Here is a 19,144-nt window from a genome sequence, read left to right on the forward strand (position 1 = left end):
GCGTAGCTCTTTTTTTTTTTTTTTTCTTTTGTTTCATATTTTATTTTGTTTAAGATATCTATCCAGGCAGTAAGTTATTGGGGCTGGGGATGCCTGAAATCTCTCTGAGATGGTCAGCAACAGCCCAGACTATTTCAGGTTTTTTTCAGCTTTTTTTTATTGTGATGAAATATACATAACATAAGGGGCACCTGGTGGCTCAGTTGTTTGGGTGTCTGACTCTCGATGTTGGTTCAGGTCTTGATCTCAGGCTCCATGCTCTGGGGGAGCCTACTTAGGGGGGAAAATACATATATATTTTATATATGCTGTGTACACACGAATGTGAATATATGTCCTACACACGTGTGTATATGCCATACGTTTATATAACAACACATTATATGTGCATGTGTGTTTTATACACGTAAATGTGTATATATGTTATGCATACGTGTGTATAATGTGTAACACGTGTACGTGTGTTATATACCTATATTAAAAACATAAAATTTGCCATTATAAGCATTTTTTTTTAGCATTTTAAATATACAATTTAGTGGCATTAATCACATTCACAATGTTGTGCATCCATCACCACCAAGTTCATTTTTTGTAATCTTAGCATTACTCAGTTTATTTCTGTAGAGGCATTTCTTTTCTGAGTTTTATTTTTCAAGAAATTGATATTTCCTGTGAGTTTTGAGCTTGGTTGGCATAAAGTTAATCATAATATCTTTTGTGTATCTGTAGCATCTATAATTGTTTGGGGGGGTTCTTAATTTTCTTTGAGCCTTCTCTTTGCCCTTCTTTTTTTTGAATAATCTTTTCCCATTTTATTAATTTCAAAGGACCAAAATTTTTTTTTGCTTGATTAACTTCTACTTTTTGGTTTTTAAGATTTAATTATTTATTTTAGAGACAGTGCACAAGTGGGAGGGGAGAGGGAGAGAGAGAATCTCAAGCAGACTCTGTGCTCAATGTAGAGCCTGACCCAGGGCTCAATTCCAGGACCCCAAGATCCCAACCTAAGCTGAAACTAAGGATTATTGTCTGCTTAACCTACTGTGCCACCCAGGCCCCCTACTTTTTGTTTTCTAGTTCATTTTTTTTCTATCTTTTCTTCCTTCAACTTTTTTTCTTTTAGTTTGGGATTCTTTTTTTCCTCTAAATTCTTAAACTGGAAACTTAATTTTTAACTTCATTTTTTTCTAATGTAAGTATACGAAGGTTACTTTTTTCCCTAAGCACCACGTTAGCTGCAGCTTACAAATTTTGCTACTTAGAATTGATTGATAATCATAGTACTGTGTATTTTCTAATTTCCGATTTAATTGGAATAATTATATATTTTATTCATGAGTTATTCATAAATATGTTCTCTAAACTCCAAATGTATGGCTTTTAACATTAGATTGAACCATATGAACCTGCTAACTTTGCACCGCTTTTTTACTTGTTGAAATGGCAGTGTCATATGGCTCAACATAATAGTTTTCTTTTTTTGGCTGAATTTTACTTTGGTCAAGGAACATACCTGTATGTTCCATACAGGAACATAATCCATCGAAATCCATAATCCATCGAAAGCTTTAAAACCATTGCTTGCTTTGGCAACACATATGCTAAAGTTGAAAGCTTTAAGACTAGCTGTATATATAGGAAGAGAGCTAGTTTTTGTAAACACTCCACATGTGGGGATGCTTGGGTGGCTCAGCAGTTGAGCATCTGTCTTTGGCTCAGGGTGTGATCCCGGGGTCCCGGGATTGAGTCCCACATCGGGCTCCCTGCATGGAGCCTGCTTCTCCCTCTGCCTGTGTCTCTGCCTCTCTGTGTCTCTCATGAATAAATAAATAAAATCTAAAACAAAAAACACTCCACATGTTTGAAAAAATGTGTATTCTCCATTTATTGATTGTAGTGTTTGTGTTTTAGGTCAAGCTTGTTCATTTTACTATTCAAATCTTTATTTTTTTAAGATTTTATTTATTTATTCATGAGAGACACAGAGAGGCAGAGACACAGGCAGAGGGAGAAGCAGGCTCCGTGCAGGGTGCCGGACGTTGGACTTGATCCTGGGTCTTCAGTATCACGTCCTGGACTGGAGGTGGCGCTAAACCGCTGAGCCATCTGGGCTGCTGTAATCAAATCTTTATGTCCTCATTTTTTTTTCCCTCTGATCTCTGCATCACGGACAGTAGTGTGTTAAATTATTTCACACTGATGGTGATTTGTCTATTTCTCCTTTAATTCTGTTAGCTTTTATGAGACTATGAGTGTGTACAACTTCAGAATCTTTGTATCTTCCTAGCGAATTGAACCTTGTATCCTAATGTAGTTGCCTTTCATAATGCCTTTTTTTTTTTAATGTGTGAAATCAGGGGTTCCTGGGTGGCTCAGTTGATTGAGCATCCAGCTCTTGATTTCAGCTCAGGTCTTGATCTCAAAGGTTGTGAGATCAGACCCCCTGTTGGGCTCTGCTCTGGGCATGGAGCCTACATTAAAAAAAAAAAAAAGAAAAGGTGTGAAATCAAACCATTTTGGTTAATATTTGCCTAGTATATCATTTTTATTTTTGAATTCAGTCCTTCTGTGTTGCCTTTTTTAAAAAAAGATTTTATTTTTTAGAGAGAATGAGCACAAGCAAGGGAAGGGCAGAGAAAGAGGGAGAAGCAGGCTCCCCCCAGAGCAGGGAGCCTGATACGGGGCTCAGAGCTCGATCCCAGGACCCAGAATCATGACCTGAGCTGAAGGCAGATGCTTAACTGACTTGAGTCACCTAGTGCCCTACTCTCTTAAGTTTCTGTTTCCGTCTCCTACCCCCCCCCCCCTTTTTTTAGGGACCAGCACACTCTTTTCATGTTTTTAAATATTTTTGAGGTTTAAAAATGTTTAAAGTTTGTAACTCCTAGCAGGAAAACATTATCTAAATGAATACTATAATGGCAAACCACTGTAGAATGTTTCAGTTGCATGTGGGGCAGAGGGATAGGGATTCTCTTCACATCACCTCAGCTTTCTTCATGAGAAGGTCAGAGGTACACTGGTTTGTATTAATGCGACCTCCATTAGGTGATCAAAGTTGCTTTTCCTTCAGCAAGGGCTTTTCTTTGTCAGAAGGGCATTATGCTTGACCTCCAAATTTGGCTGACAATTTACTGATAAGATTCATAACCTTTGGGTTGCTCTGATATTTTGACATATTTGCTGGGTTCTGTGCTACATCCTGGAAGGCTACCATAACTTCTGGATCCTGCATGGCTGTAAGAACCTCTGGGTCAGTAAGAATTTCATTGAGCCCAGGGATTCCTGCCATTCCAGGCGTCTCGCCCTACCTTTCCAGGCATTCCTCCAGAAAAATTAATAGGCATTCCCCCAGGAAAGCCACCTGGGAAAGAGCCATACTGAGCTCCTGATTGTCTTCTGGCTTCTTCCTCCCTCAGGCCTCTCTCATGTTCTTCCGGGGTCTTCTTAACCCTTTCTATTCTTTTTTTGATCTCTCACTCTTCACGATTTTGCTCATACTTCCATGTTCAGCAATTTCCTGGGCCCTCGTTTGAACTTCTTTCAGCATTGCACTAGCATCTTCATAATCCAGTTTACAAGCAAGGGCAAGATCGTGTACTGCTTCTTCCCAATGACCCAGAAGTCTCTGTGCTTTCCCTCACCACTTGTAAGGCTGAGTTGAATCAGGGTTTATTTCAATAGCTCTGTCACAGTCTCAAATGGCAGCATTTGGCTTTTGTAATTTGATGAAGACACTAGCTCTCTTGGCATACAGAATGGTCAAGCCAGGATTCAGTTTGATGGCATCTGTGAGCAAGGCAGTGGCTTTCTGTAGTTCACCATCATTTGGGACATCAATGGCAGCCACTTTTTTATCATTTGCCTGATCCATCATTTCCGTGGTTATCTCTACATTTTCATCTCCCATTTCTTGAAGGGCATCAGTATCTGGTTCAATCACACCTTCATTGTCCATTTCTAGATCACTTTCCTCACTTGATGGTTCGTCTGTCTTTGTGTTTTCCTCCGCCTTCTTACTGTTTTTTCTTCCTTGATGTTGTCTTCTGATTTAGTTTTATGAGTAGCAGGTGGTATTTTAACCCTCATGCTCTCCAACCACTTCCACAGGAAGCACATTTCCTCAGTGTGCTGAATGCTCGGATCCTGCTTCTACATTTTGAGAAAAGCCCGAAGCTCGCTCACTTTGTGGGGTTCCGTGGTCCAGAGGCAGTGGCAGGCGGCAGGCGCAGCTGAGGTTGCTCCCTGATTCCAGGCATGGGTGCTAGCTCAGCATGGCTGTGTGGAAGGAGTTCATCTCCTCCCTTTCTTTTTTTCCTTCTTTTATTAATCCATTAACCAAAAAATGGACTTATTAGAGAGACTAAGTCATTTGTCTTTAAAATGTTCTGTATTATAGATTTGGCTGATTGCTGCTTCTTGGTGTTTAACACCTTTATCTCTATTTCCTGTTAAAAGTCACTAGTCTAGAAGCTTGGCTAGATTGAGGCTTGATTTCATAAATTCACTCTTAAACTAACAAAGATACTTCAACTAGATTTGGGATTTTAGGTTGATAGTTATTTTTTCCTCAGCACACCGAGGGTTTTATCCCATTCTTGTCTGACATCCATTGTTGCTGTTGGAACTGAGCCATAGCTTTTTTTCCTTTTTAGATGATCCCCCCCCTCCGGCTGCTTTTGGGGGAAAAGATTATGGGGGAAAAGTAAACACTGAAGAAGAAAAAATTACAATGAATCTAGATGTGGGTTTCTTTTTATTCATTCAGCTTGGGATTTATTTTGCTTTCAGAATCCAAAGGTTAGTGTCCTTTACTCATACTAGGAAATCAGTAGCTAGTTCTTCATCAAATGGTGCTAACAAAGTTCTAATCGGGTTGGAACTTTGCATTGAGTGTCTGACTTAATGAATGTATTTTTCATTTCCAAAAGTCATGTTAGTTTTTTTAAACCACTTGACCATCTTATAGTGTCTTATTCCATATTTATCTGAGTTTCTCTTAAGTCTGTTAAGTAGTTTTTTGTATTCTCTGTCTAAAAAGTCTAATATCTGAAGTTGTGTTTTTTGCTTTTATCCACTGCTGCCTGTTTTGGCTGCTTCTCACTCCTGGCACATTGTATATTTGCATTTTATAATTTTTTAAACTGTGACTTCCTCACTTTACTTGGAACATTTAAAAAATGTATTTAAGCAATCTCTACACCCAATATAGGACTCAAACTCACAACCCCGAGATCAAGAGTCGTACGCTCTTCCAACTGAGCCAGCCAGCCCCCCACCCACCATTTACTTGAAACTTTATATGTGGGAATTCTTTGAGACTTGGCTTGAAATTGAGTTTTTCCGAAATAGAACCATTTGTTGATACTAATAGCAGTTAGTGTGGCAATGCCATTTAGGGCCCTATTTATTTATTTATTTATCTATTTATTTTTAATTTTTTTTATTTTCTAGTTTATTTTTTATTGGTGTTCAATTTGCCAACATATAGAATAACACCTAATGCTCATCCCATCAAGTGCCCCCCTCAGTGCCCGTCACCCAGTCACCCCCACCCCACGCCCAGCTCCCTTTCTACCACCCCTTGTTCGTTTCCCAAAGTTAGGAGTCTCTCATGTTCTGTCTCCGTCTCTGATATTTCCCACTCACTCATATTTTCTCACTCATATTTTCTCCTTTCCCCTTTATCCCCTTTAGCTATTTTTTATATTCCCCAAATGAATGAGACCATATAATATTTGTCCTTCTGATTGACTTATTTCACTCAGCATAATACCCTCCAGTTCCATCCACGTTGAAGCAAATGGTGGGTATTTGTCATTTCTAATGGCTGAGTAATATTTCATTGTATACATAGACCACATCTTCTTTATCCATTCATCTTTCCATGGACACCAAGGCTCCTTCCACAGTTTGGCTATTGTGGACATTGCTGCTAGAAACATCAGGGTGCAGGTGCATTTAGGACCCTCTTTTTTTTTTAAGATTTTATTTATTTATTGAGACACACACAGAGAGAGAGAGAGGCAGAGACACAGGCAGAGGGAGAAGCAGGCTCCATGTAGGGAACCTGACGTGGGACTCGATCCCGGATCTCCAGGATCACACCCTGGGCTGCAGGTGGCACTAAATCGCTGCGCCACCGGGGCTGCCCTAGGACCCTCTTTAAGTGAAATTACTCTTGAGGTTTTCTTGCACTACACAAATAATGTGAATTTGGACTGAAACCTAAAGTTTTCTTTTTCTACCATATCTGATGCCAAGTTCTAGACAGGTGCACATCCTTGCTGTCCCCTTCTGTATGGAAGGTTGTTTTTTTTTTTTTTCTATTCTTTTTAAAACTCTTAATTATGGACTTTCAAACATACTCAGGAGTCAAGAGAACATTGATGAAATCTCCCTGCACCCATCATTCAGCTTCAGTGATTACCTCTGCTTTGCCATTCTTAATTCATCTGTTCTTCTCCTTGTTTACTGTTCCTGAGTTTTGTTTTCCTAGGGTACATAAAAACAAGTATCAGACATCATTATCATTTCACCCATAATTTGAGTTGTATCTCTAAAAGGAAAGGGCCTCGTGAGGACACAATGACCTAACCGAGTTTGGGGCTTAAACAAGGAAGGGAGAACTGTTGCAGATTAAGAAACTAAGGAGGTGGGGCAGCCCGGGTGGCTCAGCGGTTTAGCACCACCTTCAGCCCAGGACCTGATCCTGGACACCCAGGATCAAGTCCCACGTCGGGCTCCCTGCATGGACCACATCGGGCTCCCTGCATGGAGCCTGCTTCTCCCTCTGCCTGTGTCTCTGCCTCTCTCTCTCTCTCTCTCTCTCTCTCTCTCATGAATAAATAAATAAAGTCTTTTAAAAAAAGACTAAGAAGGCAATCCATTAATAAAAATAAACATTTAACAGGAAGTTCTTAGCATTATCACAATACCGTTATCATACCCCCTAAATGAATGCTATTTCTGGATATTTTCAGTGGTCTCTGGCTAAACAGATTGAGCCATACATGTAGTTCGGTTTGTCACTCCTTGTAGCAAGGTGAGTGCACAGCTTTGGATACTATGGGACAGGTTACAGGGTGTGGGCTCATGCCAGGTGCTTTTGGGGGAGAGTTCTGGATTAGATTTCAGGAAGTGAGAGTAATTCTGTGATTGGGTTTATCAGTAAAGCTTACCTAGAAGGAGGAAACTACACCACGGGGGGAGCTATAATTGATAAAGCAGCAGCAGTGGCTCATGTTGGCCAGAAAGAGGGGATGTTTGGTTAGTTTGGGGTTCTAGTAATGTTTGTCTTTTGTTTGTGTTCAGACATGAGTATAGAATGGTCTTGTTTTTGTCTTAGCATGTCACGGTCACAGAGTGGCCCTGTCTGCTGTCACTGTTCTGTGAACTTGCTTATGTTCAAGGGTAGAATGTGGCTGATAGTACCAGGCTGATAGTACCAGATCTGGCTGATAGTACCAGGGAAGCTCCTGGATGTCAGGCTGCTTTTCTCTTTACCAGTATCCTCGAATACCCAGTCTGTGTTCAGTTCCCCTAAAATGCCTCATAATATGTTTTTACCATTGGTGTTGTCTGAATGGAGATTGAAGGCCCACACACTGCAGTGGGTTCTTATGTCTCTTAACCAGTCTCTTTGCGGGTAACAGTATTCCCTACCTCTCTGTCCCCCAGATTGGGTTTGACTGCTTACATCTTCATGATGTCATTTTAACCTGTCAGTCTCTCCTCTTCCTTCTCTTCTATAAACTAATTACATGAAAGGATTTGTCAGAATTTTTGGCAAAAGTACTTCACAGATGGTGCTGTTTCTTCTTACATCATATCAGAACTTTTGTGCGATCCAGATACCTACTTTGTGATAATAAGATTTATCAGTTGGTTCTAGTATCAGCTTGATCCTTCCCTTATAAAGTTACCCAGCTTATTAACACAGTCTTCATTTATCCCTTAGTCAATAAGATTCCTTGTTAATTACAAAAGGAGAAAATGATTACTTAGAAAAACCTGTGGCATGCCACCTTAACCACATGATCAAAGTTATCACCAGTAATGAAACAGACTGGATCATGTGCCTCCTGATGTGGCACATGAGAAGGTCATGCATCAATCGTACAATCCTTCATCCAAAAACGAACTTTCTGAATCTAATCATGAGAAAATATCAGGCAAGCCAAAATTGAGGTGGGTGGAGTCTGTGAAACATCTGATCTGGACTCTTTGTATCTTGAAAGATGAAGAAGGGCTGAGGGACAGGTCCATATTAAAGGAGAGTAAAGAACTATGGTTAGAGGGCATGGTCCCATGTGAGAGATTTACAAAGGGATTGCTATAAAGGACATTATTAGACCAGTTAGTGAAATTCTGCATATGGAATATATATTAATAATAATAATAATAATAATAATAATAATAATATTAAATCCATGTTAAACATTCCTGATTTTGATCATTGTGGTTATGTTAGAGAATGTCCAAGTTCCTGTGTTCCTGTGTTACTTTGAAGTATATAGGAGGAAAGGGTCATGACATCTATTTTCCCTTGAATAGATTGTTCTCAACATTGTTGCTGAAACAGATGGAATGCAGGAGAGAAAGACAATTTTAATGCTGAAGAGTCTGTGGAAGTTCATCATATTCACACCATCCTTCTTTTCTTTAAAATAAAACAGAACACTTATTCTTAAACATCTCCATTCATTTTTCACCTAATAATTTATTAGCTGTTAATTGTTGCCATGATCCATTAATTTACTAGTGGTTGCAAAATGGTAACTTTCTGATTCTAGCATTTTCTTTATAATAAATGAAGCTTGTAAAACTTGTATGATTCTTCTGTAAAGAACTTTAACTCACACAATAGGGATATATGCTTGATTTTTTCCTTATAGAATTTTCAGAATTAGAAGTTGATATCCTGGCCTCCTCCAATTCTGACCATTAGGGTTTTTTTTTTAAATATCATTATGAATTCATGATTTTGTTTAGATTTGATGATTTCAACAGACTGCAGCCATTATTTATCAAATTGTTCCATCTTAAGAGGGGAGCTCTTTTAAAAAAAATTTCTCCCTGTCTTTTTGACACAACCCCATTAGCCTTTGCTGGGTCTCTTGCTTTCTGTAATAAGATGTTCCAGACTCAGCTTGAACATTTCATGTTCTACACTGGACTGAGCTATTTCTCAAAAGGGTCCTGATTTCTTTTATGGAAAGACTACCGACATTTATAGGCATATTGGTAGGAGAGTGGCTCATTGATCTTCACAATGCCTATTGATTGTAGACATTTTTAGTAGTTCCGTCTAGGAAAAAGTTCAAAAACTAAAAATAAGTGCATCTTATATTCCTAATTCCTAGCTGTTCTTGGATAGGGAGATAAAAATCCTAACAGTGTACTTACTATATGGTGGGTATGTATGTGTGCATGTGTATGTGTGTGAGTGTGGTCTGTCTGAAGCTAGTATGAGGAAGCTTCTAGGTTGTAAGTGTTGAATATTTGTCAAGCCTGGACTCTCCTGGCTTCTTTCTTCTCTAGGTCTGCTTGCTCAGAACCTTGTCTGGTAAGGCGGGAGACCTACAAGAGGAAGAATGGCTGCCAGATTGCTGACAACCTGGTCACAGGTACTGAGGAAATTATTCTGTTTCCAAAAAACATTGCTGTTCCCAAAGGACACATCTCTTGCCCATGACCCACAGCTTCAACTGAGCTGGCCTCAGGCTTCTCCAGTTCTTTGGGGTTCTTAGAATGAGACAAAGAATCCCTAAGACAGGCTTCTATTACTATAATATTTGTTGATTTCTTTTTTTCCAGATCTTCCTCCAGGTTAAGTATTTGTTCCATATTCTGCTGGATGCTATGAAGGAAAAGAGATTTTTTTCACTAGGAAAATCATCCATTTATTTTTCAAGTATTTTTCTCATCCTGTAGTACAGTCAATCTATACTTGGTCTTGACTAAGACTGGAAGAGGCCTCGAAACCTAGTGGTGGAAAGATCAGATAAACCATGTATTAGACAAGCTACTAAAAACATGAGTCTGGATGAGATGGTCCAGGCAGGGAGAGTGAAAGAACTGAGCCTTGGGTCAGATAATGAGATCTATGTGTTGGTCTCCTTCCCCATTGCTGGCAGCCTCCCCTACCATTCCTTTGCTACATTGTTGGAAATGGGCCTTGGCTGAGCCAGAATGTTTGTGATGTTTCAGGATTCGGTGACCTTTGAGGAAGTGGTGGTGGACTTCTCTCAGGAGGAGTGGGCACTGCTGGACCATGCTCAGAAAATCCTGTACAGAGATGTGATGCTGGAGAACTTTAGGAACCTAGCCTCTCTAGGTAAGATTGGCCTCATTAATTTTCTCATTTCTTCATGCAGCAGACGGTCCTTCCTGACATATCATGTTCCAGGATTTGTGAAAAGAATGGTAATACATGGCAAACATAAAATGAATGGCGCCTGTCCTTGTAGAGCAGTCTTATGGCTTCCTGTAAAAAATGGACTGATTTCATTTTTCATTATTATTACAAGATTTAGGTAATTTGCCATATGTATCTGCTCTTGGGCTTGGATTTCAAGGGTCAGTTCTCTATGAACAGGGCATACATAGGTATATCTGTGAACAGATAAGTAGATACCTGTTTTGGGGACCTTGTAAAAGATCTGATTCTTGGGTCACTCCTGAAGTTGTATTTGCCTATCTTCCTCAGTATCAAAGTATTGGAATCAGTTTTGTGGACAGATTTCTTGTCTCCTTCACAGTTCCTCCACCTCACACATCTTTCTCCATGAGCAGGGTATCCTCTCTGCAAACACAGTCTAATCACGGAGGTGGAGCAGGAAGCACTGGGTCCAGAGGAGGGGGGAATTGTCCAAAGTGCCTGTACAGGTGAGCCCCAGGCAGAAAGGAGTCATTACATGGAGGAGCCATGGTGAGGGATGATCCATTGGGGAGCGTCGGTTTTGGGATAAAGAGGCCATTACTTGAGCTTTCCATCTTTCACCATCTTGCCATTCATTCACATTTTCCTGTGGTTTCAGAGAAAAGGCTGTTTTAATTCCACTTTCAATTTGATATTTCCTTGAATACTTTTTGTTCCATTCTCCCTACTTTGCTTTCCAGGTAATACACTCTAGTATCTCAAACCTTCAGAATCCTTTCCCATTTCCATTGCTTGTTCCTATCATTGGCATCTTCTCCCAGAGCCACATTCCTAGAACAGTTCCTCTCATCACAAGTTACATCTTCTCTTTCATCATTTCCCTTCTGTATTTAGTGTTACTGAAAACAAATCCATAGGGTACCTACCTCCTTTTTTCTGTTATCTCTATTTTTTATCCCAATAGTTATAAAAATTTTCAATTTCAGACTGGAATATGCAACTGAAATCAAAAGATGGAATTCCCATGCAGAATGTTCCTGGGGAAAAAACTTGCAATGGCATAAAAACGGTAAGATTCAGGAGGAATAATTCCTGTTTTTTTTTACAGTAGAAGTCTGTGAATGCCATTGAGTTAAAGCACCAGCTTCCAAATGAGGGGAGGCAGTGAGGCGTGGCATTTGCTCACCAGGAAGCTGTTTCAGGAGAGTCTTCCTGAATCTCATAAAATTAGGGAAATCTCTAAACCAAGCCCAACACTTTCTGCCCCACAAAGAATACCAAAAAGTAAACATTTATTTAAATGTGATTCCAGGGACCGCTGGGTGGCTCAGTGGTTTAGCATCTGCCTTCAGCCCAGGGCATGATCCTGGAGTCCCCGGTTCGAGTCCTACATCAGGCTCCCTGCGAGGAACCTGCTTCTCCCTCTGCCTTTGTCTCTGCCCCTCTCTCTCTAATAGGAAAAAAAAAAAATCACATACATACCACGAAAATAGTAAAAATGTCAGTTGTAATCATGTACTTCCTATGTATGGCAGAATGCACACAAAGAATTCTCATGAGTATAAAGAAAGTGATAAGGTCTTTAGTCACCACTTACTCCTTGCTCTGCAGGCACTAACTCAACCTGGTAAGAAACCCTTGGAATTTGATCATTGTGGAAAATTCTTCAGAAAGAACTATCACTTTACGTGTACAAGATATTGTGAGAGAGAGAAATGCTACAAATATAAAGAATATGGGAAAGACCTTGGCCATCCCTCAACTCTTAGCAGTCATGTAAGTACTCACAGTGGAGAGAAAGCTCTTGAATTTAATGATCATGGCAAATCTTTCAACCAAGAGGGATCCCTTAGGAAACACTTAAGGACTCTCACAGGAGAGAAATTTCACACGTGTAGTCAGTGTCTTATGTCCTTCAGCTTACATCCTTCCTTTTCAGTACATGTGCAAATACCTACTGGAGAGGAACTCTGTGATTGCAGTGATTATGGAGAAAGAGCTTCCCATAGTGTCCACAAAACAATGTGTACCATAGAGGAAAGCTCAGAATGTAATGAGCATGGGAAGGTGTTCGCCAGCCCCTTGTCCCTTCAGAAATGTGTGAGACCTCATGCCGGAGAGAAGCCTTACGAATGTAGTGACTGTGGGAAAGCCTTCATTTTTCAGTCTTCCCTTAAAAAGCATGTGAGATCTCACACTGGAGAGAAACCTTATGAATGTAATCACTGTGGAAAATCCTTCAGCCAGAGCTCTCATCTTAATGTGCACAAAAGGACTCACACTGGAGAGAAACCCTATGACTGTAAGGAATGTGGCAAGGCTTTCACTGTTCCTTCATCCCTTCAGAAGCATATGAGAACCCACACTGGAGAGAAGCCCTATGAATGCAGTGACTGTGGGAAAGCCTTCATTGACCAGTCATCCCTTAAGAAACATACACGGTCTCACACTGGAGAGAAACCTTATGAGTGTAGTCAGTGTGGAAAATCCTTCAGCACAGGCTCTTACCTCATTGTGCACAAGAGAACTCACACTGGAGAGAAAACCTATGAGTGTAAAGAATGTGGGAAGGCCTTTAGGAATTCTTCCTGCTTAAGAGTACATGTGAGAACTCACACAGGAGAGAAGCCCTATCAGTGTGTTCAGTGTGGGAAGGCATTCAGCACCAGCACTAATCTTATAATGCACAAACGAATACATACTGGGCAGAAAGTATGAATGAAATGACTAGAAGAAAGCCTTAACTAGGCCTTCACACCTCATTCTTCATTTTAGAACTCACACTGGAGAGCAGCCCTGTTGTGACTAATATAGAAAGCCTGCAGGCACAATTCTTGACTTATGCTACCCTGGGACCAATCTTATGAATGTTACCATTCTGTGATTGTCTTTTATCAATGAATGTTTCATCCTGAAAGTCTGTTAACCGATGAGTATTAAAACTTATATGGCACTTAATCTACATCACAAAAATTTTGATAAATAATATTTTTACCATGAATTTAGTGCTAAATGTTGTCCAATCATCATCAAGATGTCTTGGACCTATAGGTTATTTAGAAATGTATTTTTTAATGTGCAGACTCTACATATTTTAGTTATTTTTTATAGATTCCTAATTTAATTACATTATACACAAATGTATGGTCTTCATGATACAGATTCCGTATGACATTATTCAAACAGAAAATTGTTGGGAGACTTGCTTGTGGTCTCAGATACAAGTATCTTCGATCCATTCCTCCCTCCCTTTCCTAAAAGTAACAAAACTACAACTGTGTTCAAGTTGGCAGTGTGGACAATTTTTTAAGGACTCCTGTCTCAACTTTCTTTGCCGCTGTGAATGCCCATGAGCCCCTGGCTCTGTTCAGTGAGAAACAGGCAAAGGTGACTGCTTGTGGGCTCTAAAGAATCCCATGGCAATGGGAGTGTCTCGTCTGGCATTTTTGCTTCACCACTTGCCCTGTGGTCTCATCTCATTTTCTCTCCTAGAAAACAGACCAAGAGGATCATAGTCAGAAGCTACTGATTATACAACAAGGACATACAGTATTATTTGGTTGTACCAACTCTGTGTTGCTTATTTCTGGGCTTCATGTAACAAGAGAAAAATAAACTCCTTAACTGATGCAAACCACTCTGGAGGGAAGATTCTGTTACAAGGGATTTCAGTTAACTGATAATCTCTCATATGTGGTCAAGTTTTGTGAATCCTTTAAGTATGGTTGAAAACAATGCCTGTTCTGTAATTATTTGGTATAATCAGTTCTCAGTGTGTCTGATGGATGATCTTACTGTTCTTAAAATTTGTATCATTACAAACCTTCTTTCATTTGTCCTTTATTGAAAGCGGTATGTTAAGATGTGTCACTATGACTGTGGGTAGTCAGATTTTTTTTTTAATTCTCATTTGTTTTACCTTGAGTCACTATAGCTAGAAGCATATAAATGTTGTCATTTTATATTTCTGATAAATTGTCCTTTCATTCTTTAAAGATTTATTTATAAAAAAATAAAAAAATAAAATTAAAATTAAAAAAATATTTATTTATTTATTTGAGAGACAGAGAGTGCACAAGCAGGGGGAGAGGGAGAAGCAGACCTCCCCCCACTGAGCTGGGAGCCTGTTAAAGGGCTTGATCCCAGGACCCTGAGCCCAAGGCAGATGCTTAACTGACTGAGCCACCCAGGTGCCCCTGTCCTTTCATTCTTAAATAGTGCCCATTTTTCTTCCCTAATAATGTTATAATTCACTTGGTATTAATGTGAATTATTGACCTAGCCGATAACATTTTCTCCTTACCAGTATGTAAGGACAACCAGAAACAACTTACCTTTCCTCAGCACTATGTGGTGGTGGTCCCTGAAACACCAAAGGGGGATCTCCTCAAGCCAGTACATCTCCTGTGGGGGACGAAGAGATCAGGAGGTCCTCAGCACCCTTCCCTGCCAAAGACAACAGCAGCCGTCACATATGTCTCTGTTGTTCCTTTCTTCATTTCTGTCATGATTTGTTCCTCTGCCAACCTGGTGGGATATGAGGGATCTCACCCATGAATGAGATAAATGTTTAATGAAAGAGGGAAAAGAGTAAGAACATTTTTTTCCCTGCTCCCCCTAAGAAAGCTCAGGAGGTTTCTCAACTCAATAAAGTTTGTCTCCTGGTCAATGAGCATGGGCTCTCTTGAGTGCCACTACCTATCAACTTCTAAAGAGCATCTTCTTGAAAACCAAATGTTATAAAATTGGGATTCCCCCATATTGCTCTCTTGAAGAGAGACTGTAGTCCCTCTGCGGTTGAAAGGGACAGTCTAGAAATAGAGGCCATAGCAAAGGGCCACTCAGGATCATCAGGAACTTATAGGTAAATATGTAAAGAAAAAAAAATGGGGAAAGATAAGAGACCAAAAGAAAAAAAGTATAGCAGCAGGATTACCAAGTAATCCCTCCCTTCCCAAAGAACGAGAACTTTAAATTTTATGTATCAAGTATTCATTGGGTCTAAGAAATATGTTAGTCTTCAGTTGCTTACTGATTTAAAAACAATAATGAGGGGTGCCTGGGTGGCTCAGAAGTTGAGCATCTACCTTTGGCTCAGGGTGTGATCCCAGTCCCAGGATTGAGTCCCACATCAGGTTCCCTGCAAGGAGCCTGCTTCTCCCTCTGTGTCTCTGCCTCTCTCTGTGCGTCTCTCATGAACAAATAAATAAAATCTCAAAAAAAGACAATAATGAAAAATAAACCCATATATATAGTGAAGAAAATAAAAGGTAAAGTAAGTTATATACATATGTAATATTTAACATAATGTATATATGTAAATTATAAATATACACACAAAACTATATTTTAAAAAGATCCATAATTTGGGCCAGTTGAAAACCTAGTTTATGTATTCAAGTTTAAAACTTACATAAGAATTTTTACATATAATTATCATATATATAAAAATGTAACAATTTATATATCAAAATATTTACTTATCAAAAAGATAAGAGTGGCACCAGTGCTTTTGTGCCTCCACAATGTAAGTTCTAAATTAAACTTAACTTTGCTAAACTATACTAATTGACAAGGCTTCAAAATTGTAATCAATACCAGGGTTCAAATTATGGCTATATCTAAGAACCCCACTAAATTTAAACATTACTTCTCTTATAATCAATAAAAAAATAATTAAAATAGAGGAAAACAGGTGTACTTCCCTGCAATTGTAGTCATGTCTAAATTTCCCATAGCTATTGTACCCATTACCCTAAAATATCCCATCTTAAGCACAAATGCCGATAATGATGAAAAATAAATTTAAAGGTCTTTGCCTTTATTCCTTGATAAAATGTGATTCTGTGGACACTTAGAATAATTAATATGGCTCAGTATGTGTTAAAACTGGCCTTCATGGTTTAAAACTTATATAAACATAACTAATAAAAAAGGTGCTTATTTCTACTGCTTCTCTTCATAATTCAATTTTGCCTACTTCAAAAATTGAGAACAAATAACTATATCTATATATATAGATATATATAAATATCTAAATATATAGATATATCTATATCTATCTTTTAACTGAGTAAAGAGCAGTTAAGAGTTCCTGGACTGTGCAAATAGCACTGCTAACCATATGTGATGAAGCACTGGAATGTTAATGCTTTCCCTCTCTTTATACTGTATACAAAAACTAATGGAACAAAGATGAACCATTGAAACAAAATTGCAAAATTCCTAGAAGAAAGCATAAGAGGAATGCTTCATGACATTGAATTTGGCAATGGTTTCTTAGACGTGATACCGAAAGCACCTTGCAATCAAAGAAAAAACAGATTCTACCTTATCAAAATTAAGATCTTTTGTATCTTCAGAGATCAGTTATCAACATTAAAATGCTTTTGTACTCCAAAGGACACATCAAGAAAGTGAAAGACAACTCATGGAATGGGAGAAAATATTTGCAATTCATAATGCAAAAAAGGAACTTCAATACAGAATATACAAAGAATTCTTGCTACTCAATACTAAAAAGACAAATAATGCAATTTTTAAATGGACAAGAGATTTGAAGATACATTTCTCCATGGACAAACAAATAGCAACAAATATAAGAAAAGATACTAGCCCTCAACATCAGTGGTCAGTAGAAAATTGCAAACCCAAATCACAAGGAGATACCCCTTCTCACCACTTAGGATAGCTAATATATAAAAACAAAAATTAACAAGTGATATTGGGAAATAACTCCTACATTGATGGGTACAATGTAAAATGGTGCAGCCACTTTGGAAAAGTCTGGTAGTCCTTCAAAGTGTCAAATACATAGTTACTATATGGTCCAGCAATTCCACTCCTAGGTAGATACCTGTGGTAATTAATTTTATGTGTCAACTAGACTGTGTCATGGAATACCTAGATATCTGGTTAAATGTAACATCTGGGTGTCTGTGAGCATGTTTCAGGAGATTAGAATTTGAATCAATAGACTGAGCATAGCATATCACCCTCCCCAGCATGGGCGGACATCATCCAATTGGATTTAGAGTGTGAATGGAATAAAAAAGCAGAAGGTTGAGTTCTTTTATTGTCTGATTGTTGAATTGGGGTAGTGATCTCCTGCTCTTGGTGCTCCTGGTTCTCGAGCTTTGAGACAGACTGAAATCTACACCTGTGGCAGCCTGGCTCTCAGGTGTTTGAATGGCACCACCTGGTTTCATAGGTCTCTCAACTGGGGATGGTAGATTGTGAGACATCTCAGCCTCCATGGCCACATAAGTGGTTCCTTATATAAAAGTCATGTTGTGTGTGTACAAATACAAATAATGTATGTTATGTCCATTATGTGTGTGTGTGTATAATAGATGTTTCTGGGTTTACCATAAAGTTCAGGGTTATATGTTCTATTTCTTTGGAGAACTCTGGCTAATACAATACCCAGGATAGATTAAAATATGCACACACACAAAAAATGACTGTTCAGAGCAGCATTATTCATAATACCCACAAAGTGTTAACAACCCAAATGTGCATCAACTGATAAATACGTAAATAACATGTAGTATATCCATACAATGGAATATCATTCAGCAATAAAAAAGAATGATATGCACTACAGCACATATGAACCTTGAAAACATGCTAAGTGGGATCCCTGGGTGGCTCAGGGGTTGAGCGTCTGCCTTCGGCTCAGGGCGTGATCCTGGAGTTCCGGGATCGAGTCCCACGTCGGGCTTCCTGCATGGAGTCTGCTTCTCCCTCTGCCTGTGTCTCTGCCTCTCGTGTGTGTGTGTGTGTGTGTGTGTGTGTGTGTGTGTGTGTCTCATGAATAAATAAATAAAATCCTTAAAAAAAAAGAAAACATGCTAAGTGAAAAGTTATTGGCAGAGGATTTTATGATTTCATTTACATGAAATGTTCAGACAAGGCAAATCCATAGAATCAGAAAATACATTCATGGTTACACATTAAGAGAGGAGGGAAATGGGATTATGACAGCCAAAGAGTTCTTCTGGAGGGACAAAAATGGTTCTAAAATTGTGCTAGTTGCCCAACTCTGAAATTTAAAAAAGCATACACACACACATTGAATATTAAAGTTTCAAATGCACAGATTGTAGGTTTTGTGAATTATAGCTCAATAAAGCTGTTCCAAAATAACACAAAAACCCCCCATGGTATAGCTGCATCATTAGAAGCATAAAAAAATGTGTCTCTGAAGCACCTAGAGCAGTAAGGTCCAATATATGTTAGCCGCCATTATATTTTTTAACACTACATACTAGAGCTTAATATTAAGCTATTATAATTTTTTAAAAGTTATGATGTGGCATTAGTATTACTGACACATAAGAGTCTAGAAATTTATACCGGCACATATAGGAATTTATTTAACATAGATGTAATTTCACATGACCAGGTCAAAAGTTTACTGGTAAGTGGTACAACTGGCCCATCTTTTCTGGAGGAAATAAAATAATTTTAAAAAATAAAATTTAAAATAAATAAATAAATAAATAAATAAATAATAAAATAAAATAAAATAAAATAAAATAAAATAAAATAAAATAAAAATAAAATAATTGATCCACTACACGGCACATGAAGTAAATTCTATGAGGAGTAAAGATTTAAATGTCTTTATGTTTTTAACTTTTTAAAAAATGTCTTTAATGTAAGAAGCAAATTCGGTGTACACAGTTTGAAGACATTTAAAGGCAAGGCAAGAAACATTTTTAAAAAAACAATTTTTGGCTACATAAATTTAGT

At 38.5% G+C, this 19,144-nt stretch overlaps 2 protein-coding genes and 1 pseudogene across 3 annotated transcripts in view; 2 read left to right on the forward strand and 1 right to left on the reverse strand.

The window, feature by feature from the left end:
* LOC121496116 (zinc finger protein 559-like) overlaps positions 1-10,259 on the forward strand; it is a 35,616-nt gene extending 25,357 nt beyond the window's left edge. For both annotated transcript variants that reach the window (XM_041764392.1, XM_041764393.1), the window contains 2 exons: positions 9,547-9,632; positions 10,216-10,259. In XM_041764392.1, coding sequence (XP_041620326.1) covers positions 9,547-9,618 — 72 coding nt within the window. In that variant the 3' untranslated portion in view covers positions 9,619-9,632; positions 10,216-10,259. The remainder of the gene's footprint in view (positions 1-9,546; positions 9,633-10,215) is intronic.
* The window catches only part of LOC121496114 (zinc finger protein 177-like), a 29,477-nt gene extending 15,115 nt beyond the window's left edge, over positions 1-14,362 (forward strand). Inside the window, exons 2-6 of the mRNA XM_041764391.1 lie at positions 9,547-9,632; positions 10,216-10,342; positions 10,801-10,893; positions 11,374-11,456; positions 11,999-14,362. Coding sequence (XP_041620325.1) covers positions 9,600-9,632; positions 10,216-10,342; positions 10,801-10,893; positions 11,374-11,456; positions 11,999-13,105 — 1,443 coding nt within the window. The 5' untranslated portion in view covers positions 9,547-9,599 and the 3' untranslated portion in view covers positions 13,106-14,362. The remainder of the gene's footprint in view (positions 1-9,546; positions 9,633-10,215; positions 10,343-10,800; positions 10,894-11,373; positions 11,457-11,998) is intronic.
* LOC121495754 lies at positions 3,104-4,616 on the reverse strand (annotated as a pseudogene).
* Positions 14,363-19,144: the final 4,782 nt, after the last annotated feature.

This window comes from Vulpes lagopus, chromosome 7, assembly GCF_018345385.1.
Source record: "Vulpes lagopus strain Blue_001 chromosome 7, ASM1834538v1, whole genome shotgun sequence".
Classification (NCBI taxonomy): Eukaryota; Metazoa; Chordata; class Mammalia; order Carnivora; family Canidae; genus Vulpes; species Vulpes lagopus.